The 25,220-nt window shown below is 42.2% G+C and overlaps 1 protein-coding gene across 1 annotated transcript in view; it reads right to left on the bottom strand.

Moving 5' to 3' along the window:
• Positions 1-1,234: 1,234 nt before the first annotated feature.
• DTD1 (D-tyrosyl-tRNA deacylase 1) overlaps positions 1,235-25,220 on the bottom strand; it is a gene marked incomplete at its 5' end in the record, with an annotated part of 25,476 nt that continues 1,490 nt past the window's right edge. Inside the window, 4 exons of the mRNA XM_009710225.1 lie at positions 1,235-1,847; positions 3,659-3,835; positions 15,748-15,845; positions 24,475-24,710. Of these exons, the coding sequence (XP_009708527.1) occupies positions 3,680-3,835; positions 15,748-15,845; positions 24,475-24,710 (490 nt within the window). The remainder of the gene's footprint in view (positions 1,848-3,658; positions 3,836-15,747; positions 15,846-24,474; positions 24,711-25,220) is intronic.

The raw sequence follows: 25,220 nt of genomic DNA, 5'->3' as shown, positions 1-25,220 counted from the left end.
TAGGATACATGAGACAGGTCTGAGGGTTGGTCGGTCAACAGCCCCATCAACACCTGAGAGGTTGGCACTCGCTGTCTTCCTGACTGAATTCGCCCTCTGCAGCCAATTAAGCACTAATCAGACAACAGCCTGTCAGGAGAGGGAGACTCCAAAGGGATAAGACACAACACATGGCCCTGGAGGTGAAAAAGCACTGCTTGGGAGGAGGCTGTGACTTCAGGCAAACTAAATTGCATATAATGACTGGCTGAAAAATTATGTAATTATTAAAGGCAAGACTGAGCATTAATCATAGAATCATTATGGTTGGAAGAGACCTCAAAGATCATCAAGTCCAACCTTCTACCTAACGCCACCATGCCCACTAAACCATGTCTCGAAGCGCCACATCTAAAGGTTTTTTGAACACGAATATTTCAACCTATCCTGGCTACTCACCATTCTTGTTTAAATGGCCAGTGTGGACCTTGCCAAACCTTTAGTTAAGCTTCCTGTATTTTAAAAAGACATGTCAGGGTGCAGTTCTGAAACTCCCCTGTCTTGGTTTGGCTGCTACTTTACTAAACAAGCAGCCTACAAGACACAAGTTTTTTAAAAAAAATAAAAACACAGTGGTTGCATGGTCTGCAACATTGTACATACGCTACGTGTTTGGATTAAGAACAACTACATCAGCGAGTTAGCCCTATAATCGTGTAAAGACAGTTGCGCAGTAAGCACCTTGGCTCTGACAGTGGCCACAGCAGATGGCTAGTGAAGACCGTAAGGGGAAGGCAGGCCTGGAGAATAGCAGGAAGAAAAGGTACAACCCCACCTCTGAAAGAAGTCAAAGGTGTAATGATCTGCAGTCTTTCATTTCCTCTGGAACTTCCTTGGCTTTAACATCCACAGGAGAGCACTTTTGCAGCTGCTTCACAGCTCTTGTTGTCTGCCGGCAGTTTCCAAATGTTGTTCTGCCTCTGATGAATCTGACAGAAATGTCAGCAGGCGCATGACGCAGTATGTGGAGCAGCTGCTGCGGCATTTTGATGGCCACCATAAAGTAACTAAAGGACTTAGACGTGTTGGAAAGAGCAAACTTTTCAGGTCAGCAACCTGACTTCCAAACTTTCAAAGGAGAGGTGGATGAGCTACATTACTAGGTGTTTCTTGGCTTGTAACTTTTGCTCTGTATCACTCACACAGTTACAAGCCTGTAGCTTAGGGAATGTAATACACAAACACCAACAGGCACTTAGTTAGCATCATTTGTTTAATAAAGTCTTTTCTGTTTTTAAAAAAGTTTACAAGACAGATGTGTTCCACATGATAAATGACTAGTAGCTGATCTTCCCTTTTAATAACTTAATCCATGCAGAAAGACTGGACGGCAAACTTGCTGTTACGTAGCAGCTGAACAATATACCAAAATATACAGAGATCTACACGCTGCCATGGAAACAGGTAGCACATGACATCATGAAGTGAGAATCAAAATACAAGCCTGCTTGGATAATTTTCAGAATTCAAGTGTAAGTTTAAGGAAAAACCCTGATTTGTCTTTGAAATGGAGTTTATGTACTGATAGTCAATGTTCTGCTACAATCTGCCTACAGTCACCCTTTAATCAGCAGTCATGTGAAAACACGTACACAAAAATGTTACAGGTCCTTTTTACTACTGATACTACACATTAACAACTGAATCTGATAGCATTGCTTTGGTTGTTTCAATACAGAATGATATAGGTTTCTAATGTCTTAGTTCTGTTTTCCTCTTTTGCATTCTTTTCCAAAATCGTTGAAGAGTGGTGCTGAGGTGAATGTTGGGTCTCTCTTCAAGAATCCAGTGTAGCTTTGTATGAGAAACTGTGGAAGGCAAACAAACAAACAGGAACATTAGTATAGGCAGAGTAGAAATACAGTAGGATTCCTTCAGATCCAATAGGGAAAAGTATCTTTACTTATTGTCACAGTACGAGAATTAATGCTAGGTTATCAGTGAATATATCATTTTAGAAACAGTTAGCTCCCGAGGATTTCAAATGTAATTGGAAAAGTCAGACTGACCACAGCGCTGCAAACTCTTGCTCTCTAACACATTCTTATTACAACACACAACCCAGAAACAGCCAGGGAAACCTCGTATCCCTACAGCATAGCAGCAAGGCCAACAGCTGGTGAGAAATAGTACACCCTCACTTAATTTCCTAAGTGCATGTTCTCCTTCCCAACGTGCCTGCTCATCTCCAGTATTAAAACAGGAAGGTGCACTGAACAAAAAGCTGAGAACAGCAGAACTCGTGCGATTCCAGTTGTTGTATGGTATGACAATCCACTTTTGACTGCAACTCAATTAATGAATGGAACCATTTCACACCAGTCTTGAAGCTGCTTTTCATAAGCCCAGGGAAAAAAAGTTTCTTTGATCCCTTTCCCAGGTCAATCCAAAACAAATTAGAGTATTTCCAGAAATCTATTCAATGCCTTATGCAAATTCATTCATATTAGTACCAGGCACATAACATGAACTTCTATAAAACAGAAATCATCCCCCAATGTCTGATCACCAGGGAAATTCACAGGTTTGTTTTTTTTAAAAAAGGTAACTTTCTGAGCAATGTGTGATATTGAATTGTATCAATCACAAGCTAGACTGAACTCTAGGGATGGGAAAACGAGAGAAAGGTTAGACCTTAACTTTGCAAAGCCGTTAATAATTAAACTGTATAGCCAGCTCAGGGCTTCTGTGTGCAGACGAGGGAAATAATACTTTCTTGAGAGCTTGGATATGTTTGAGAGTTCAAAATCAGCAATGTAGCTTTTGGGGGTGGGGGGAAGGAAGGCAAGGAAATCTGTGGTCTGAAGACTTAAAACTGACTGAAAGAGTATGATAAATACATATCTACATATGTAGATAATCCATGGAAAAGGATTCAGGTCTATATTCAGACACTTTAATTCCATTCACTTCGGTGCGGGCGTGTCCTGCAGGTCAAGTGCCCGAAGGGAGAGGAAATCCCAGTTCTCATATTGCATTCAAGCAGCAAGTCTGTCTCTCAATGCCCGATCTAATATTCTCATTAGATGGTGAAGGTATACGAAATAGACTGTTATCAAGTCATCCTGGGAAAGAATAAACTGAGGAGGGAAGGGTGGTAGGAACCATGATAGGAACTTGCGGTTCTGGCCTGTCTCCAACTTCTCAAATGTTTCCCACTTCCATTGCTGGGGACTCTGGGTTATTTGGGTATTGCAAACGGTGGGGGCTGTTCCAGAGTGGCCTGCCTGCTAGGTAAAGACCAAGAGAGAAACACAACCATGTGTCTCCGCCCTGAAGAATACAAAGCAGGTTTTTGAGTTAAGTCACTGCTGTGTTAAAAGACCAAAATTTTACATTTCCTGAGTCAACCTGGAAACAGTTGTGGCTGGGCCAGACTCAGATACACACATGCACCTCCAGCCAAGCATACAGCTGGGAAGAGGTTTTCACCCACTTCTACGTTCTGGTGTGCTGACTGCAGACAGAAGCGGAGCTTACCCACCAGCAAGATTATCAGAATTTCCCCTTTCAGCAGTTCTAATGCAACTCTCTGCATGTGCTGCTTCAGGAAAGCACTCGGGGTTAAAGACTGCCAAGCAGGAGCACACAGCTTTAGAGAGGAATGGAAAAGCCAAACCTGAGGCCTGCTTTGGACAAGCTAAGGCTCTCTTTCTGAAGACACATCTCCTTCTGCTCCACTGCTTGCGCTGGGGTCGTCCTTGTTACGGGGGGTGTTTCTTTCTCTGCTTGACTCAGAGGGCACCTTGGTTCTGGTCTTCTCTTTTCTTTGTTGCTGTTTTTCAAGTTTTGTCAGCTATTCACAAAGTAGGGAGAGGTGAGAAAACACTTCATGGAATAAAATAGTTTCAGAAGATTATTTCTAAAAAATCGTAAATGCGAGCATTTGTATAAAACTTGCAACTCAGATTCACAACACCAATACATATATCAATAAAACAGAAAAGAAAAAAAAAAGCCCAAGGCTTAGATTTTCAGAAATGTGGAGAAGACAGTGAATTATCATCATATGCTAATATGATCAGCCCCCGAGTAAAAAAGAGAAGTGCACATACTCAAAGGACTACTCTCTGCTTTTCAGAGTTCCCTCTCCGCCCAACACGATCTGCAAACGTGGAAAAGAATAAAACACAAGGACCAAAAGGGGGAGTTGGATTCCACCAAACTCCTCTTCTGCTTTGGGTCTCAAGCGGCAGTTTTGTAAGGGCAAAGTTGCTGACAGCACACGTATCCCAAGTTTGGCTATGCAGTACACAAGACTAAATTTATTTTATTCTTTATGCAGAGAAATGAGCCTTAGCATCACTTAGGATATAGAATAACCATTTCAAATCAGCTTGGACAAAACCCTCAGCTACCACTGTCTTGCCACCTCTCAGCAGAAATGCTTTCAGTGCTGTTAAGAGTCAAACGAAGTTGCACACAGCTGTCACTTCTACATCTCTTTCTCATTTTTCAGAGAAGGAGGTTGCTGTAAGTTTTGCGGACACTACATATTGACAGCTACTTAAATCACTACACTTTGTGCAGTTTATCCGTTTGGATAATTTCTATACTCTACTGATTTTCTCTACTGCTTCTACAATTTCCCCAAGATAAAGCATACTAGTCATAAATCATAATTTCATGGCCATGGATCTCTTCTGAGGTGAAATCTTCATAGAATAAAATAAGCTAGATTATGTGCGTTGATTATGAATTAGATGGGCTCATGGAAGATGCATACAAAGAAGAAAATCTGAGCTCTAAGTCAGGAAGAGCTAAGAGTGCAGACTGCAGAGCCTTGGGAGGAGCCACAGCATCCTCTTGTACCTTACCCCACATCTACACACCCTCCTTCAACACCTGCACACAAGGACTCCTAGCCTAACACAGAATATTCTTAGCTGGCTATTTTAAAACTAAAAATAGCTTATTTTTGCTATGTCAAATGACAGAGTACGATGTATCTGTTTGTTTAGCATGATCCAGTCCTCTAGTCACGTGCATAGATGTAACAAACGTGCTGGGCATGATATAGGTAGTATTTTAACTCACTTATCTGACAACATGCACACTACTCTGTTGCAAACAAGTCTATACACAGAGGACACGAATGCTACAGGTAACTGAAAAAGTGCGTGCATCTGCAGGAAGGGAAAAAAAAAGTTTGTGGGACCTTAGTGTTAAAGATACTCAGCCTTGATTCATGGTACTCCCAGAGTCTCTATGCAGTTGGGTTTTATTTTTGCAAATGGTATTGGGGTCATCCAGCTGCTGAAATCAGAGTTGGGGTTTCAAGGATCTTCATGGTACAAAAATGTACACACTACATTAGCTGCAGGCTGCAGAGACCTGAAAGCACAGTTCCTAGGTTTCAAAATATAGATTTGTATATATTTAAATAACTATGTGAGCAGGTAGCGAGTATTCATCATTCCTCACTGGCCCTCCACTTAGCAGTCAGTAATTGCAAAATACCCCTCAAAACCAAGTGAAACCATGGTCAAACCGGCTACAACAAACCTATAAACAGCTGCTGCAATCTGTACCCCTTTCTTTTACTGCAGCACCGAGGCTCCCAGCAGTGACCCTTTTTTGACAATAATGATACCGAAAAAACTTTCCATTATCTCCTAGTTCTCTAAATTACAACTCTGTAAAACTTCATTGTTCCTGTAAAGAAACCAATTATGGAATGACATGATATCCTCTCTTCTCTCACTAGTGTTTCTTATGACTTGAAAGATGAAAAAGCCTACGACGTGTGACATCGACCATTTAAATCGAGTTACCTTTATCTTTGAGAAGGCTGTGAGCTAACCAAATAAAGCTAACCCTGGCTTTTCAAAACATGAAAAACAGCAGTGTATTCACGCTGTGAACCTTGTGTTATGCAATACAGAATCCACATCCATAATGTATATTTGTTCATATATAATTTACATACAGAGGCAGAAATGGCTCAATATATGATAGCATGTCATATTACCATTTCAAACATGCCTGTACTGGCCATTTTCCAACATGGTCTTGGGGGCAAACAGCATTCTCACTAAGACTTCTGAAGTATTTATAGTTATATATACAATTTTATAAATATATATATGTACATACAGTCTGATGGACAAGGGGCCATATCCTCTGTCGAAATAGGAGTAGCATTCATATCCTAGAGCAAACAGTATGCAATAGATGGTTTCCAAAGTTATGACGTGCATATTTATCACGAAGGACCGCGTAAATTACCTAATTCTGCAACTAATTTGTTTGAGAACAAGGTAGAGTAGAGGGCAAACAAAGCAGCAGATATACAGAGACAGATCCAGATCTATCTTCACACCTAGCTCTGTAGCAGACCCAAAGCTCTACTCATGACTACTCAACTACATCTCTTCCTCAGAAGCCAACATCTCTAACAGATGGAGAAAAAACAGGAGCAGGAACAACCTTGGAATATTTAGAACAACTCCCTGGTTGGCACGATCTGACAGCAGTATTCACCCAGCTCAAAGAAAAATGGCACAAGTAGTTCATTTAGATGAGGTGAGCAGATAATTTGATAAATTGTGTTAATCCACGTCTCATATGAACAGGATTTACCTTTTTTTTATTATTATTGTAACAAATGAAAGGTAAAGTTCATTTATGAACTGTTTCACCCATCTAAAACTCAAATAACACTGAAATAGATAAGGATTTGTGTGTACCTATAGACATAAATGCAGAGAGGCATGCTCTCCAATTTGTGCATGCACCATGATCAGTCTATGAACCAAAGTTCAGATGAGGCATGCTCTCCAATTTGTGCATGCACCGTGCATGCACCATGATTAGTCTATGAACCAAAGTTCAGACGCAAAAATTAAAATGCATTTCTTTGCACTCAAAATATACAGTCTCATTGTTATTACACAGGCAACAAAGAATTACACGTCTCTTCATTTTTTCATTTCTGTGCATCTAAAGTGCTTGAGTAATTCAAATGGATGTGTTATAGGAGTACGCTCCACCACAAAAGATCTGCCAGTGAGTTGAAAAAAGTAACAACAGTTAAATTTTTGGTATTACACTGAATAAAACTTCAGATACACAAGTCTGGTTCAATGAAACATTATCTTTAATGCTTGCCGTATAAGCACAGAGTGTGTTCCGTACTCATCATCTCATCTGCAGAAATAGCATGAGCTGTTTGTGGCTACTACCTTACAATGTGATGTTTGCTGGCTAGGTGTGGAGCTGGTACACCCGTACAGAAAGTGTCTAACTCGGCTTTACATCTATAAACCAAAACTCATTCTTTCCTGAGACATCTTGGAAGGCTCCTAAGGATTCAAAGCATGGGCACCTTACAGCAGAAGGAGCACCGTCTCACGGCAAAACTACTGTGTGTGCCTAAGATGTAACACTGGGCTGGTCAGCAGTATGTGGCAGTCATATCTGCACAAGCACTGAAATACATTTATGACGCAAGACCAGACATCCTGCGCGGTGAGCTATGACATGCTGATCTAGGCAAAAATTGGTGCACAGGATCAGAATCAGTGCCCCTCAATCCGTTAAGAGAGTCTTAACCATAGACGCCTGAAAACCCACATGGAAAATAATGTAAACCTGTATGTGTCAATCCTTTTATGTCAAGCCACAGCACGCCGGAATCACTTTGTGTTATGACTTTGGCCAGAACCAAAACCCACAAACCGATCGGTTCTTCAGAAGTCTTTTATGGTCCCTTGCCAGCAGTCAAAACCTGTGCTTTAGGGATCTGACCCAACTGCTGAATTTCTGAAGCATGAAAGAACTCAGAAACGTCTCGAAACATCTCAAGTGTTTAAGACCATCTCCCTAGTGACCACACACAAAAGTGCAAGAGTCCTCAGTTCACGGAAGGTTAACTTTTCTTTTCTCCTATTGTAATAGAGATATTTCACATTGCTGAGGCACTACTGATAAATTAATAATCTCCCAACTATATGGGCATTGCTTCATCCCCAACAGACTGACCAACACATAGAGTAACAGTTTTGAAGAAGGTCAAAATTTACATTTGGGTTGACAGCTTCTTTGACAAATTCTAGCCTGATACAATTTAATAGTACACCACAAACATGAAATTCTAAAAATTGAGTAATTACAGTGGAAAGCTAGGCTGCACCATGGAAGGAGGTTTCACCAAGGCAGAAATGTCTGCAATTATGTCAGCTGTAATACTACGTCACATCACTTTTGCAATAAATTTGCTGTAGCAAAAACACGCAAACTAACTGGCACACCAAGTCCCCCCACTTGAAACTGCTAATAATTCTGCAGGTTGGTTGTTTTGCTAAAGTTAATTTCCCTCACTCAGAAATGCCTCAGTGTCAGCCTTCCTTGAAGTTCTACCTCCTTGAATACAGAAACATATCCAGTTTTCCTTTTCTCTATGATCAGTGTGTACACGGAGGCTGTTTGCTGCTCCAGTTTTCCTTTTCTCTATGATCAGTGTGTTCACAGAGGCTGTTTGCTGCTCTAGAGACAGCTTTTCCTTTCACGATAGCCATGAATAACACCAGAAAGAAGGAAACGACACCAGCAAAAGAATTATTTTGTTAGCAGTCTGTCAGAAAATCAGTGGCTGTGTTGTTTCTGGAACCTCAAACCACAACAAGATCTGCAGATGGATCTTCTACATTTCAGTAGTGGTTTGCCAAGCTACTACGATTTCAAATCTAACAAAAAAATAAATCACAATAGCTTTAAGGACAGGTTACATTTCAGGAAGAGACCGATCCTTCAAACTGTCATAGGGCGTTACAAACATAGCAGTTTAACTCTAGTGCCACTAAGTAAATGATAGCACTGAGATAAAATGATTATTAGAGGTCTACTGCAAAAACAAATCAATGGCAAGGTCGTGACAGAAGAAGAGTAGTCTTCACAATCTGTTAAGGAGATGGCAGATCATCTGACTTTTTCCTTTTCCTTCCCACCTATCTATAACTTAGAGTTATGATCAAAGTGTTCGTAGGAGCTTTTTTCCTTTGAGAAGAGGACACAAACCTTTTGGCCAATGAGCAGCTGACGCAAGGAATAAGATACTTCATTTTGTTCCTAGAAGAAACGTGAGCAGCACAGAATGAAGTTACACTATATGGGCCCAAAGCCCAAGAAAAGTGCTACCAGCCCTTCTTGTACTTTCAGTATAAGAAAATGAACTCCCAGGTTTAGGATTTGTGTCTTCAAAGTTCATCCAAAACCAGTGTAACTGGAAGAAGAGAAACATCAAAGCTGGTAACACAGCATCTAGAAAAATTGTCAGCTGGTGGTGTCAAGGAGAGGACTGTGGTTTTATTTCTCATAGCGGCGCATGTGTTCGCATGGGAAGGAAGAGAAACTAGATGACAAAACCTAAATTCAAAGACAATGGGAAAAAAGTCCATTCACTGCAGACAGAGGTCCTCAACGTACCGTCATTTACTATAGTTTAAAATATTTGTCACTAGCTATGTCAGGACTGTGCTACTGATCACGTAATACCAAAACAATCTCCATCCCTTCCAAAAATGAAAATGCAAGCTGAAGCAACACCACAGCTGGAGAACTGAAAATGTCTTCCGCTACATTGTATTCTATGTTCTAACCGAAAAGCGATAGAAAAGGTAAAATACTAGATTTGGGGTTTCCCCGCATTCAGAAGAGAAATCACCTTCGGCTACACTGTTATGAGAAATTTTTAAGGTATAACTAACAGAATATTTATGAGGAATTCATTTAATGGATTTTCTGTCAAGATCCTCCTGCCATTAGAAAACAAAAGTTACTTAAATGTCAGCCTTAAGAAGTTCCTCTCCTTTAAAACACTGACATTTCCAAGGGGCACCACATTATTATTTACTCCCCATATCAACCAAGCGTGTGCATGCTGCTTTACCATACTGACACAGGCAAGTTCAGTAACAAAGATCTGCTCCGATACTTTTGTTCTTCTTATCTCTTCCACTACAGTGTCCACTTTCAAAATATGGTTTAAAATACAATGTAGTTCATTTCCTTCTGGCCAGTAATGGAACAAATGGGCCCACAGAGATCAGTTCAGCATCTAATTAGAATACAGGCATTAAACACTGAAACTGCTATACTACTTCTCTAGCAGAAGAAATAAAAAGGCACAGAATATTTCCAATCTGAATTCCATAATTATCCAGGATGCTTTCAGAGTTCAAGGGGCTTTTTTTTTGAGTTGTCACCATGTCACCTCCCCAGGCACCCTCGAAAACCTCTTTCTGCTCTACTTCTCTCTGGTTACTTCTACTAGCTACAAATTCCTATGAAAAAATACAAAGTACATCTCCCTAATCTTCCCCAAAACAGGATCTAGAAATACAAAGCATTCTGAGCACAGCTAACCTCATCTCAGCAATGATCACAACAAACTTCAAGACAGCACAGAAATTTGCTACACTCTTAGCACCGACCTCTGTAATTATCCAAATGGATGCATGGAAGTTCAAAACGAATCATCCAAAACTGCTTCACTGGTTAAGGCTGCAAACTACAATGCTTGTGATTTGTACTAGAACGTTAGGAAAAATCCTTTTGTTTTCTGCATCATAGCCAAGAGTGAAGAGAAATACTTGATCTACTCTCACTCTCAAAGACTATGTAGGAAATGTAGTCACTACTATTGAACCCAGGACAGAATCGCCGCATGTGTATAGTGACCTTCTCCCATTTTATGCCTTTTTGTTTTCACATTTCTTACCCAGTTTCTAATCCGTGGCTTTATTTTGCCTTCCAAGCAAAATTTCTTGTACATCAGGCTTACCAAAAAGGTGTTTTAACAGCCCAATTAAATGCCAGCTATTTTTTTCTTTTTCTATTATTCCATTCACATGTCCAAATTCCAAAATAATCACAAGTCTTCAGAAAAGGCCCAGCAATCACTAACTACTGCTGGTGTAAGAATCTTTCGATTTACTTCATACTTTCAGTTCATTTGCTTACTATTAAATCAGAGGACACTGGAACCGAAGAGTTCACAACAAAATGAACTGTAGTAGCTTCCCCTGCTTCCTAGGGTTTCACAAACAGCTGGGATATTGTCTTTTATATATATATATACACACACATTATACACACACATATATATTTGTTGTATGAGGATGATTTTTTTATTATTATTAATTCTGTAAGTGATTGATTTAAACTTCTCTAGCACAAGGAATTAATCCAAATGTATTTTTACTAATTACATTGCTAGGGAATTATAAAGATCAAATTACCAGTTACAACTACAGGCAATCACTCAAAAAAAAGGGGTATTTCGCTGTCACACCCAATGACATAAGAGCTATTCATCAGCAATTATTTGTTTAATTTCTTCCTGTTAACATCACATTAAACACTGCAGGATAGTTTATTTATCTCTTCTTGCTAAAGCAGAAAGCAAAAAGATAAAAACCACGCCATCTCTAAGCCTTAGTTCCCATGTTACAAGCAAATCAACAGACTGTAGGACAGCAAAAAAAAGATGGAACGGGGAGGGAAGAGAGAAGAGAATGACAAATTTAAATTGTATCTTCCTCGTCCCACATCTTGTATGATGGGTGAGAGACGATGGCACACATCAAATAATATCAGGAAAGGACGCTTAAGAGTGTCAGAAACAGCAGTGCCTCTGACAGTGTGTTAAGGTCCCAATATGAGCTGGAGAAGATACCCAGTACCAGTTAAAAGAGTTGCCAATTTTCAAGTAAATGGAGTTCTTTGAAACACAGCATAGATTAAATTCTTTATGCATCCAAAGTGGACACGGCTGGATTGCTTTATTGATGTCTGTGCCACTGTAGGAGCTCATCCATTTTTGTGACAAACAAGAATCCCCCACCTCAGGACTTTCAACGAGCTGAAACTGAGGGTGGCTCATGAAATGTGTGTGGATAACACATTGCAGAAGGAAGGTATGCAGATTTACACTACTCTTATTCTCATATAAACCCTGTCTGGAGCCCACTCAGCCTACAGAAAGCCTCTCATCTGCCCTCCTTTTCACAGGGTCCAGGCACAGACTCAGTAAGAAGACACTTGGTGTAACCTTACCTTACGATAAGTGACAGTGCTCTAAGCACACCCTGCACAAGAAGGCTCATTTTGGCTGATGAAGAGTGAGGTTTAAGGAGGAAAGGAAGGCAATCAGCAGGCAAGAGTGAAGCGGAGTCATTCAAATTAAACAGGGAATTAGTGCCAGACAAAATTTCAAAACCAGCATCCTTCCCAGTCTTCAGCCCGTGTTATGGCCAGCAGGAAGGTGTTGTCAGATGGGAAAAGCAGGCAACTGTGAGGGCAAAATCCTTAAACAAGCCAATGTTCCCCAAGCAAGAGACGGAAACTTGCAAAATCCAGCACACCCTGGTGATTCCTCTTGGATTATTTTACACCCACACAGGGGACAGCAGGGGTGAAAGCTCTCTCAGTGCTGTCCATTTCAGTTGGAAATTGCCCCGTGCCATCCTTCAGCAATCCACCTACCCTGACATCAATGTTTCCTACTAGATTAATTGAGAAAAAAAGACTGGTTGCCAGCTTTGCTCTAGAGATCAAGACACCACAGGGCTCCCTCTCATAGTCAGAGCTTGCAGGACATGATGCTGCCATCCATCCTGCCACTAATGCTCTCCACTGCAGGCTAGAACAAATGCTGCCATATAAAGGATACGGCCACCTGCACCTGAGACAGAGACAGGCAAGAGCATGGAGAATTTGTGCAGTCAACATTGCTCAGTGGCATGAAGGGAACCTGTCTTTTCCTATTTCACAAAGGGTCAGAGTGGCAAAAGCAGAGAGTCAATACTGCCACAACACCACAACTAAATTTCAGCCTTACGAAGTCTATACCACAAACATGGCACCTGAAAACAGTGGGCCATAACTCTCTTAAGAGTTGATGAACAGTTCAAAGGGGACATCAAAGCACTCGGTTTCTCTGCCAACCAGCTTTCCGCAGACTCTATTTCCCAGGCAAATCAGGCAGCACCTTAATTCTTCCAAGTAGGCATGTGAGTGCTGACATCTACAATTATTCCTCACTCCAAGGACAAAGCTGCTGCTGCTAATTATGCACAGTTTGAGCTGAGAACTCTTTGTGCTAAAGCTGTGAGGGTACAGAAAGAAAGACCAGGAACAGATGGAATTTTTTCAGGGACTAAAATATCACAAAAGAATACAGAACTGAATTTGGAGGTAAAATGAAACCAACTCTAAACCAAGATACCTTAGCTATTTAAGGCAACAAGGGATGCTTCTTTAGGCTTTCCCATGCTCTTTTCCCAGTAGGGTCCAAATGCCTTAAGTATGATATTTTGAGATATGCAGAATTCCCAGGAGAAGCATAATTCCCACCAATTACAGCCACCAGTTGCACTGCAGTTATCACAGAACCCATAAGCAGGCTTTAAAAGAGCAGGTCTAAACATCCGTGCCTAACTGAAAAACCCGAATGTCTGATTTTTTATTCAGAACAGTGATGGTCAGATGGTGACTCAAGGACAGACTCGATCAGCAAAGTGATTTTATCTTGTTGGTCAACTGGTCAGGTAGTTTGGTACAATCACCATACATGGGACAAACTGCAGCTAGAAAGACAGAATAGAATAGAATAGAATAGAATAGTTCTGGTTGGAAGGGACTTGATGGTCGTTTTAAGTCCAACTGCCTGAGCAATTCAGGGCTGACAAGAGATACAGCACATTACCAAGGGCACTGTCCAAATGTCTCTTAAACACTGATAGGCTTGGGGCATCAACCGCCTCTCTGGGAAGCCTGTTCCAGGGTTTGACCACCCTTTTGATAAAGAAATGCTTCCTCATGTCCAGTCTAAACCTCCCCTGATGCAGCTTTGAACCATTCCCAGGTGTTCTATCCCTGGATCCCAGGGAACAGAGCTCAGCACCTCCCTCTCCATGTCCCTTCCTCAGGAAGCTGTAGAGAGCCACGAGGTCACCCCTCAGCCTCCTTCTCTCCAAACCAGACAAGCCCAAAGTCCTCGGTCGCTCCTCACAGCCCAGGCCTCCCAGCCCCATCATGAGCTTGGTTGCCTTCCTGTGGAGACATTCAAGGACATTCACATCCTTCTTAAATTGTGGGGCCCAGAACCACACACACTGCTCAAGGTGAGGCCGCACCAATGCTGAATCCAGCAGGACAATCCCCTCTTTTGCCCGGCTGGGGATACTGGGTTTGATGCACCCCAGGATGGAGTCTGCCCTCTGGGCTGCCAGGGCTCACTGCTGACTCACACTGAGCTGCTGCTGACCAGCACCTCCAGGGCCCTTTCTACAGGGCTGCTGTCCATACACTCCTATCCCAGTTTATACTTGTGTCCAGCATTAGTTCACTCCAGCTACAGAATCTGGCATTTGTTCTTGTTAAACTTCATGCCATTGATGAATGCCCAGTGGTCTAATCTACCCAGATCCCTCTGCAAGGCCTCTCATCCCTTGAGAGAATCAACAGCACCTCCCAGTTTGTTATCATCAGCAAACTGGCTAATGGTGCATTCAACTCCTCCATCCAGATTGTTGATAAATATATGGAATAGCACTGGCCCTAGAATTGAGCTCTGAGGAGCAGCGCTGCTGACCAGTCACCAGCCAGATGTGGCTCCATTCACTACAACCCTTTGAGCCCTGTCCTTCAGCCAGTTCTTCACCCAGCATACCGTGAACCCGCTTATCCCACAGCCAGACAACTTGTCCAGAAGGATGCTGTGAGGGACAGTACCAAAAGCCTTACTAAAATCCAGAAAATATGCATCCGTCACCTTCCCTTCATCCACTGGGCGGGTGACCTTATCGTAGCAGGGTATCAAATCAGTCAGCCAGGACTTTTCCTTCGTGAACCTGTGTTGACTGTGCCTGATGATTGCATTGTCCTTTAAATGCCTTTTAATAGCACCCATTCTAATCTCCTCCATAATTTTTCTAGGTACTGAGGTTAGATTAACAGGTTTGTAGTTTCCTGGTTCTTCCCTCATGCCCTTCTTATGAACTGCAATAACAATTTTAACAAGGTTAAGTCAAGTGTTATACAAATAGGGTTGGTGCGGCCTTGCTGAAGCACAGCTGGTAATAACAATCTCTCCCTCTCCTCTTTCAACCTGGAAAAGTTGGTCTCTCTTGTGTTTAGAGGATGAGAAAACCTCATCACTACATTTGGGTTTCAGCATAGCCTGTGCTGTTCCTCGGCAGAGCTAACTCTCCTCTTCACTCCTTAATTTCTTAATTACTTAAATTAAGACTGAAATTCAGGACTTAAATTTGCTGTTCTCTTGTTTCTGAGTAAGAGGCTGCTCTCCAGCTAATTGTTCCATCCAGCCACCCACATGCAAAAACCCCTAAATGTCAAAAAACTTCACCAAAAAAATAAAAAGAGGGGGCAGTTTCAGACATATTAAAAACATAGCTAATGAGTCACAATTAAACAGCAACTTTAATGATGATCAAGAATAAACTGTAAAAAGCTGTTTTGCGTTACACATGCACAACCTTTACCAGGACAGCAGGCAGCTATCAACAGGCCAGGGAACTGAAGAAAACAATGCAATCATTTAACTTTTCAGAGGCTGCACAGGAAGCACAAGGTCCTCATGCCTAAGGAAAACTATGATGCTTCATAACAGGAATGCTACAAATCCGCAGAGGAGGCACAGCCTACACATCCATCCTTCCCAGACAGACCTTCTGGCTCACTTACCTGTTTAGGGTCAACAGTGGCAGCTGGGGATTCCAGTTCTATTGTTACAGGACCATCGTTCTGGATGTGTACCTGCATGTAGGCACCAAACTTGCCATCTGAAAAGGGAAGAGACAAGAAGTACTGAGGGCTTTTGGAGGATAACACATACCAAAATCTTTACCAAATGTGCTACTAAAAAGAAAAACAAAAAATACACAAAAGGACAGCCAACTAACAAACTGCGGGAAGTTACTAAGAAAAAAACAGTCTATGTGCACCCAGCTATGTGGTCTGGCATTCACAGATGATAAATACACAGCTAAGTACAGAAATGTTCACAAAACAAACCAAGTCTACAGATAATCAAGGTGCTCACAGTTCAGGTTAGGCAGGGTAGATCTCACAGGCAGGAGATGAAATTTTAAAAGATGTAACAGCTAAGACTAGAGATCCAGTCCAGCTAACCAGTTGATGTTTTGAAGAAATCTTATATATAAGCAAAACATAAAAAGATCTGAAGCCTACTCTGAAGCATTTGACACTGACCACTCTAGAGCAGGAGACACTGGTGTGCAGCTCAGTCCCAATCTGCTACAGCAACTTCTACGTTCCTGTTTGCAACCTAGGCCGTTCTTTGATGGAGTTTGGCAAAAAGGGCAGATAAAAAAGACAGTGTCTACTCCCTCAACCCTGCCTACTTCACAGGAACACAGTTCCGAAATCAGAAACATCTACGTCATTTGTCATCAATGGCATTTATCAGCACACCAGCTGAGGCACAGACTACACTTCTGGTAAGCATTTGAGAAATTTCCATCAAAACAGACCCATGACATTTTTACCCTATATAGTCTACAAAAGCCATCCCTTTTGTATGCTGTCTTCTCCTCCCATCTCATTTTTCTGTGTGCAAATTTCCTTGCTCCATTTCTTCTAGTCCAGCTTTCTACTCCTCAAACTCACCCCTGCCTGAGCCTACTTGACTCCCACATATCCTCTTCTCCTGTCCCACCCACTTGAGAAGCCTTTCCAGACCTTCCTGGTAGGGACAGCAACCAGAACAGATGCTACCACATCAATACAAATGCATGGAAGAGAAAAAGTGTTACTGCAGCAAGCAGACAGGAGAGCAGTTATCCAAAGACTGGAACTGTCTCACTTACCAGGAAGGCAGGCCTGGAGCCTGCTCAGCAAGACAACCAAAACCTCTTCCAGTACCACCTCAGACAGGGAGCAAGAACATGCTGAAAGGCATAGGTTCAAACTTCAGCGGAGCAACCACCCATTGGGAATATTTACATGAGACTTTGTATAGCTACACAGAAGCGTTCCATGGCAACGTGTGATGGCCCTGCCTGAACACAGGTCAAACCAAACTGTCCTGATTCTTCACAAATATGTTACTGGGGACAAATAGCTCTGGAAGAGCTTTCAGTCTTTCCCTGTCATGTCCCGTAAGTCAGACAGAAGTCTGTTATTTGCTTAAAAGAGAAAGGAAAAAGAAAAGGCATGTTCAGGCCTGTCCAACAGTTATGGGCCATATCACAACAGACCTACTGCCCAACTGCTTTTCCAAAGGCTGTAAGCCACAAGCCACCCCACGAACTAGAGATACAAGCTCTGGCAAAGCCAAAAACTATAGCACTGCACAAGAGTCTGCTGTCAGTGGTCCAGTGGTCAAGGAAAAGGTTCCCGGACTGATCACTGAAGAGTCATAGCGACATAAATGCCAATGGCAAGGGGGCAAGAGCATGATTCGAGGAAGTAATTCTATGAAAAAGAGTGTGATTTGCTGAACAAAACGGGGCACAATTTTAGCAGCTGCACTCCTCAGATGTCTTTTGCCCCATGGAGGAGGTGGCAGAAGAGAACATGTGCCCAGCTCGCTGTCTCTACACAGGCTCCTTTGGTCAAATCGACCTTCTTCGATGTCTCACCTGGGCTGAGAAACGTCATGGGTTTTGAAGTGAGAAACCTGACAAAGACATGGCTGCCACAGCTGCACACCCCCAGCTCCAAACAGGAGCAAGGTTCAGCATGTATTCCAGGTAGACACACACCACAAACACACGTATGCTACACATGCACACACACAGGTATCAACACAGATACACTCAGCACTCCCACGAACACAAATAGCACCTAAAGCCTCACCTTGAATCCCACACTGGTGTATCAGAATGAAAGGAAATATGTACATATATAAAATGTGGACCTCTCCAGCAGCTGGTCTTAGACAGTCTGCCCAGTAGCTGCCCATGGATCTTGGCCTCCTCAGATGCTAGCACTTGGGGATACAAGTCCCTGAGGCCTGCAGCCCTGCTCCAGCTGCTGGTACAGCCCCCCTCGCACACATACACACACACACACACATATCTCCCCCAGCTCTCTGGCAGTTTGCTGGCTCCCTCCCCATCTTACCCTTAGAGACAGACACCCAGACTCGGCTCTGGTCACTCCAGCTCCTCACCAGCGCATCCTGATGTGTATTTTCTCGCTCACCCTCACTCGTCGACACAAGCCTTGGATCCATGGTCTCACTCCAGTTGCTGCACTCAGACTCGCATTCACACACATGCACACAAAACAGCAGGTCCCTCAAAATAGTCAGAAATGGACTTTAGTAACAAGACAAGGCAGACTCTGCTGATCAGGTGCAGTGCATGGCCACAAGCATACTGACCAGTCATTGCTTACATGTGGCTGGCCCTTTTTATACTCATATCCTTTTATTTTTCCATGCTTGTTCCTCCTGAAATCACTTAGATTCACCCCTTTCCCTGCCTTTGCTTCCTCACCTAAACATCCCATAATAAGGCTTGTGTCACCTTGCAATGCTGTCCTCCTGCATGTGTCCTGTATCTGTAGACAGTGACCCCCCTCAGCCCAAAAGGTGCTCCAGAGAGCTGCTGCCGTGGACAACCCAGGATGGGCATCACAGCTGGACCACAGGACCGAAGGTACTCCCAGAATAGCCCTGGGAGGGGCCCAAACAGGGTTTGCAATCCTCCGAGTCCAGAATTTGGGTTCCCCTGCCTGCCACTGTGCTCCTTTGTGCGTGTGCAGACCAGTTTTGCATCACATAACTTAAGAACTACTACTATAGCAGGAGTGAAAACGTCTTCCCATTTGACAAGTCCATGGTAGGGTGAGTATCCCCTGGAGGGAGGGGACAACTGAGGCTGCGGTGGCATCAAAGGACATCACATCAGAGATTACTGGCACACCAACAGTCACTGCTTTAACAAGGTGCCGCTGACTTGATTGGGTAAATCAGGTAAATAGAGATACCATGAAGCTGCCGGTATTTCAGGAAAGGATCAGTGTGTTCTGAACGCTAGCTAAAGGTGCAGAGGGAAAAAAGGAGAGAGTTACTAAATAACTACAGAAAATAATACAAAATTTACGAGACGAAAGTATTACAAAGCAAGTAAAAAAATCACAAAGACCTGTTCTCACTACATAAATTTGCAGGAGACTGGAACATGTAAAGGATCCCACTGAGAAAAGATGTCAGAGCAATCAAAAAAATAGCGATTATCATTTTCCAGCACAGTTTTCAAGCCCTTTGCCACCAATGATAGATGAGAACCTGCAGAGAAAACCCAAGTAGTTTTTCCCTAAACCTCTAGCTTATGGTTCCACCGGTGAATCATGCAGACATGCATTTTCAGAGATGCCTATAAATGACTCTCAGTTGAGAAATATAAGCTTGGAGAATGCTCGCTTTCCGTTAGCTGTATCTGCACATCTAGCTACCATAATGTGTACGAGAATCTTAGAGAATAAATAACAACTACAGCACAGGAATTGTTTCCTGCACAGAGACAGAGAGTTTCTGCATCTGACAAGCACAATAAAACAAGACTCTATACCTTCACGCAGACCACGAGGGAAGAATCTACTGACATGCTTAGAAAGTGGTAATGTTGCTTCTTTAGGAAGATCAAACAGACCCTACTTGAGCTCCTGCTCATAGAAGGGTGGTTGTTTTATTTACAGTGTATGTGGAAAGAGATGTACCTACACACTGATCACATCAACCAGTCAAAACTAATGCATCTTTAACAAAATAATAAACAAAAAATAACATCTTAACTTTATTAGTGGGAGCATAACTTTTCAAATTGCTCTCTACATACTGTATCATCCCTCTGCCGTACTTTACCCACAGAAAAGGACTGCCTTTTGCACTTCCCATACAAGTATGGACCTAAAAAAAACCCTAAACTTCACAGGCCCCTCATTCTCTCAAAGGATTTAAAAAGCCAACCGAGGGAGAATTTCTTCACACATTCCAAAATCCTTTTATTGAGCTTAATCCACAATCTCTTGTGGACCACCACACCTCCTCATCTTCAAGCTTTCAAACATACTGCAAAGGGGATGCTGCTGTCAGAAGCAGCTGCCACTTTCCCTTATCACAAATTGATGTGTTCTGTAGTTTCAGGGACCGTGGTCCCAGCACATTATCTGCTTTCCTTACGGGATGCTTCTGGATTTTTGTGTTGGTAGCTCCCTTACACAACAAAACCAAAGGGTTCTAGCGGTCCACTGGTCCCCATAGCTCTTTTCAAGAAGTGGCCTCACTGTAACACAGCTTTTTTCTGTGAAGCTTAAGGGTCTGGTCTTGCCTGAAAGAACAAGGGAAAGCTAAAACCTAGTTTCACAATTTCTTCTTAAATCAATGCCTAATCCCTCTTTAGGAAGAGATGCTTCTTCAGCAGAATCTCCCCCAGTGCTGGCTGTCTGCCTCAAAAACATGCTCCTGTCTTCCCTTGTCCCAGGCTCTACTGTAGTGTCAGGATACGGCAATTCACATAACCTTTCAGAGAAGGCATTTTTCATTTGTTTGTTATGGTTTCCTGAAGAGGTTAAGTTGAGAGACAAGCCTGACTCCCCTAAAACAGACTGGTATCTGTGGTACGGCTGCATTTTGCACTCACCTAAGAATGCAACTTGAATGCAACTTCTGAAACTCTGATGCAGACAAATCCCTCTTCTGCACAGGACTGCAAAGAAACTGAAGACATCATCTCTCTTCTGTTTCTCCGTCCCAAGAGTCTGTCCAGATTGACTTTCATTTTTCAGTCAGAAGGAAAGGAGAATAAAGAATCCACCCTCCTCGGATGTTGCTTGTTACCCCAGCAACATTGGGTAAATTTATCACATGACCCTGTACTGTCCACGGGAGACACCAGCAACATACCCTTAAATACTATTTCTTTTCCCACTTTTTATACCACAATGCTCTTCAATGTAATAAGTACCTTTCCCCACTTTACGACTTCTTGACTGATCAAGTCACCTCTTTGCAACATCCTCTGCAATAAAATAGGATCCTACAAGTATAATTAAAGTGACAAATGTATTCTGCTGGACACCCATCTCTTCTAATTCCTTTTCTCTTAGAATCTGGCATGCATGTCTTCCTCAGAGGCAAAGAGGATCTTTATCTGAGGTGAGACAGACAAGCCACATCTGAGATGTAAAGACTTGCAAAAGAGATCTAATTTACTTTCAGAATATTTTTTGGACATATCTCAAGCCTCATGACCTAGAAACTTCACACTGGTTTTATTCAGAAGTTACTCCTAAGCCTGTCTACTTGGAAAGTCATTCCTAATTAACCCCATGCGGGTACTCTTGCTCCAGATAAGAGCACTTATTCCAAAGTGGCAACACTCACAAAGGGAATTAATCAGAGAAAGTCATTCTGCTTTCAATTTGCACCAAGCCTTAATCTGAATTAAACTCCCCCTTGTGGAACAGTCCTCTCATATTTACGCATATATTGCTATTAAGGGAGTGAGAGATTTCACACTCTTTGCTGTGCTAATCTTTACTGCCTCAGAAGACTAAATCTACATCCAAGACAGAGAGCAAAGACCCTGACACACAAGGAGAAGCCTTGGTAGGTCTAGTTTGTGGATCTTAGCTTGGACAACACAGTACTCAAACGTGCATTCACCAGCTCTGCTCCTCAGAGTGGAGTGAGGTGTTTAAGAATGAATTTCACAACAAGAAAGCACTGAAGCAAGACAAGCAAGGACTTCTTGATGCAACCTCCTCTTTCCCAGACATGGGTGTCCATCTGCAGTTTTAAGACATCTGTATGAAACTAGGAACCATAGCTCTGAGTATTCTCCAAGTTGTTGTTGGTCAAACGTCCCCCTGTTCTGGGTACAAAAGAATGGTTTGCACTTCTCTTTGGGGCACACTCATCATCCTGAGCTCCGAGCTGGCAAGCTCCAGATAGACCAGACAGCAGACGGCAGAGCTGCCAGCCCAGCATTTACCACTGTGGCACACATAGTAGCTCAGCTTTCAAGAGATAAATTAGTCTATTGAAAAAATACAGGGACTAGAAAACTCTTAGGCAATATGGCAAGACATTTATTGATCTGTCTTTGACTCTAGGACATAAATTCCACTTTAAATTATTAAAATACTCTTCCAAAATGCATTAAGCAATTTGTAAGATCAAAGGGAAGGGCATGTACAGTAATCCAGAGAATCAAACTCTCATCTCCCAATAACAACTGTGTGACTGCATATGTGTATGTGTAGGGGAAATATATGAGTACAAATTTGGAAGATAGAAGGTAGAGCCTCATGCTGGTACACTAAGCCTAGTTTAACAGCCCAGCAGCTTGTTCCTCAGTGCTCCTTCCCAGGGTCCTCCCATCACCCTTTGTAACACAGTAGCACGTAGGACAGCCCCCCAGCAAGTTCCAGTCTGATTTCCTTAGGACTTTTTCAGGGAGAAATTCAGGATGTTTGCACGCCACACTAAATCACAGACCAGGCACTACAATTTCACAAATTTACGCTCAAGCAGTCCTGCTCACATACAGCCTGCCAGTGTGCAAAGGCTCTGTGTTCTAACCTACCTCAGCTCAGGAAAATTGTAAACTCTGCTGACATAATCAAAGGACTTAGCCTACTATCCGTGAAACCATCAAGCTTCAGAAACTTTGCACGCACAAAAATAAATAGATAAAACAAGCAAAAAAACACTGGCAAAGCAACTGGCACAACAGAAACTTCAATCATAAGAGTCTAACAGACTTCGATGCAGCACAAAGTAGATCGGCACACCCTAAAAAGAAAGCAAAATTATAAATTAATAGCTGGTTCCAGTGCTGTTAGCAGTTTCAAATGCATACGTTATCTGACACAATAGCACAAGTAGCCACTCTTGGGTTTCTAGATCTATGTTTTCAGCATGAAAAAAAAAATACGCAGAAGTGAAAGCTCTTTTTGCAGGAAGCGCTGGCAAACAAGTGCCAAAATGTGGGCACTTAACAACAGTGGCTATTCATTTCAGGTGTATAACTGTTATTCACTGAAAAGAAGTTCAAAAAGCTACTGTCAAAATATAAACTGAAAGTATTTCAGAAACAGAGCATTTTCGCAAGCCCAAGTATAAAGATGTAGATACACAGACACATCAATTTTTCCACACTTCATTTAAGTTAAAGAAGAAAGCCCATACTCGCTTTAAGTTTACCAGGACATAAGGGTTCAATTCGATCAAATCTTACCAGAGCAAATCTTATGTCCACTGACTTCCCAGGAAGTTCTGTTACCAGTTTCAGAGGCACAGGAACAGGTTCTAACTTAGTCATAACTCAACAAAGATAAAAGATTCAAAAAGCACATACTCTACATTCATTAGAACAGAAGTTTTTTATCTTATGGACCAACAGGGATGCAAGGAAGGGGTATCAGAAATGCATTCCTTATCAAGAAATGTTGATTGGAAGAACATGTCAAGTTACTAGAAAGCTGGCACAAGATGGACATTTTATGTGTGCATTTCACTGCGACTCGTTGGCAAGCACTGGGATAATTACCTTCATCTACAGTCAATATGGGAGTAGCCTCTAAATCTTTCCCCAGCTACCAGTTTTCTGTCTTTTTCTCCTTTTTTTCCTCACAAGGAAAGTAAGGCTGACCATTATCTATTAATAGCCCCCATTTAAAAAACAGTCTTTGCTAGACACTTGCCTTCCGGGCAAGCATATCAAAAAATCAAGTCTAAATATGAAAATGGTCAGAAAGCAAACAGTAAAGGAAACAAGAAAGATTAAGGGTGGATAGAGCACAAATGCAAAGGGAAGTCAGGTATTTTCGGGTAAAGAGAAAACTGTTGCATACATGGCATAGAGTTGAGAAAAGATAGTCTAAACCAAATGCTGTTCTCAAATAGCATATTACACCTCCCACTGTCATCATTACCATTTAACAGAATGTAAAACCGAAGTGACAGATGGAGCTACGCTGTCCAGCACATACTGGTGACGCCTTCGAGTCTGAATAACCACATATGCCTCAGAAAAAATGCTCCTCCTGGGTTAATCTCGCTACACAGCACAAAACATCCAGTCTTTGAGGGAGCCTGACCCCAGAGCTTGTTCTCATGGCTGCAGTCTCTCTGGGTTATGTTGTCAGAGTCACTGCTCACGTTGTAGAGCCATTAACAACACAAGAACATCTACGTGACAAACTATTCCACAGGAATGCGAGGAAATGGCTTGGCTAGAGGAAGACTAGAGCGATCACCCTGCCAAACTGCTAGTGAAAATACCGTAACATCCCCTCATCTACTGCCACATAAAGACAGCTCCTTTGCAACACAGACAGAAAATTGCAGAATAAAGAAAGTAACGATCTGGGAAGAGTACATACAAACAAGGTCCACTGGTCACATCAAGGACCTTATCACCCTTTTGCCCTTACCTTTAATCAGCTCTGGTTTGTAGGCTTTTCTTAGCTGCTCTAGGAAGTTGTTATAAAAACACTCTGCCTGCTCGGTGGGCATTGCCATGTGGTAGTCAGGCTTGTTTCCTTTCAGGATGCACTGGAGAGTAAATTGGCTCACACACAACACTTCGTACTGTTTATCCATCACACTTTTGGACCAGTGCTTCCCACTTTCATCTTCAAATACTCGCAAGTTCAAAATCTTTCGAACCCTAGGAGGAGAAAAAGATAATTCCTAAATTGTGCCATGCAGGATCACAGGTACAAGTTAATGCCTACCACACAGGATGAGATAAAAGGGAAGGCAGTTGCATATTCATTTTGCCTCCACATAACAAGATATCCCTTTGTCCCTTCCTTCCTAAACCATGGGAATCTCGTCACATTAGGCAGAGCTATAACCCAGAAAACCCTTACACACATACATAAGATTGTCAGACCATTAATTAACATCATCATTTTACAGAGCATGCCATCAGGACGGAGTAACTGCAAGTTACAGGGTGACACAAAGATGGCATAGGAAGTAAGAAAGCTTACTCTTTACTATCTGATTTTATGTGTCACAACATTATTTAACATGTGAATAGCTTTGGGAATTTTAATCCTCCCACTGCACTGGGAAATCACACTCAGTATGAAATGAGATCATCCTAACCTATGGTTGTTTCCAAACATGATTCCCACATATTCCTCTGGCTTCGGCACCTCCTACCACTCTT

The sequence above is a fragment of the Cariama cristata genome, unplaced genomic scaffold (assembly GCF_000690535.1).
Source record: "Cariama cristata isolate BGI_N322 unplaced genomic scaffold, ASM69053v1 scaffold6971, whole genome shotgun sequence".
NCBI lineage: Eukaryota > Metazoa > Chordata > Aves > Cariamiformes > Cariamidae > Cariama > Cariama cristata.
Note: the sequence above shows the minus strand (reverse complement) of the source record. Positions and strands in the feature narration are given on the sequence as shown.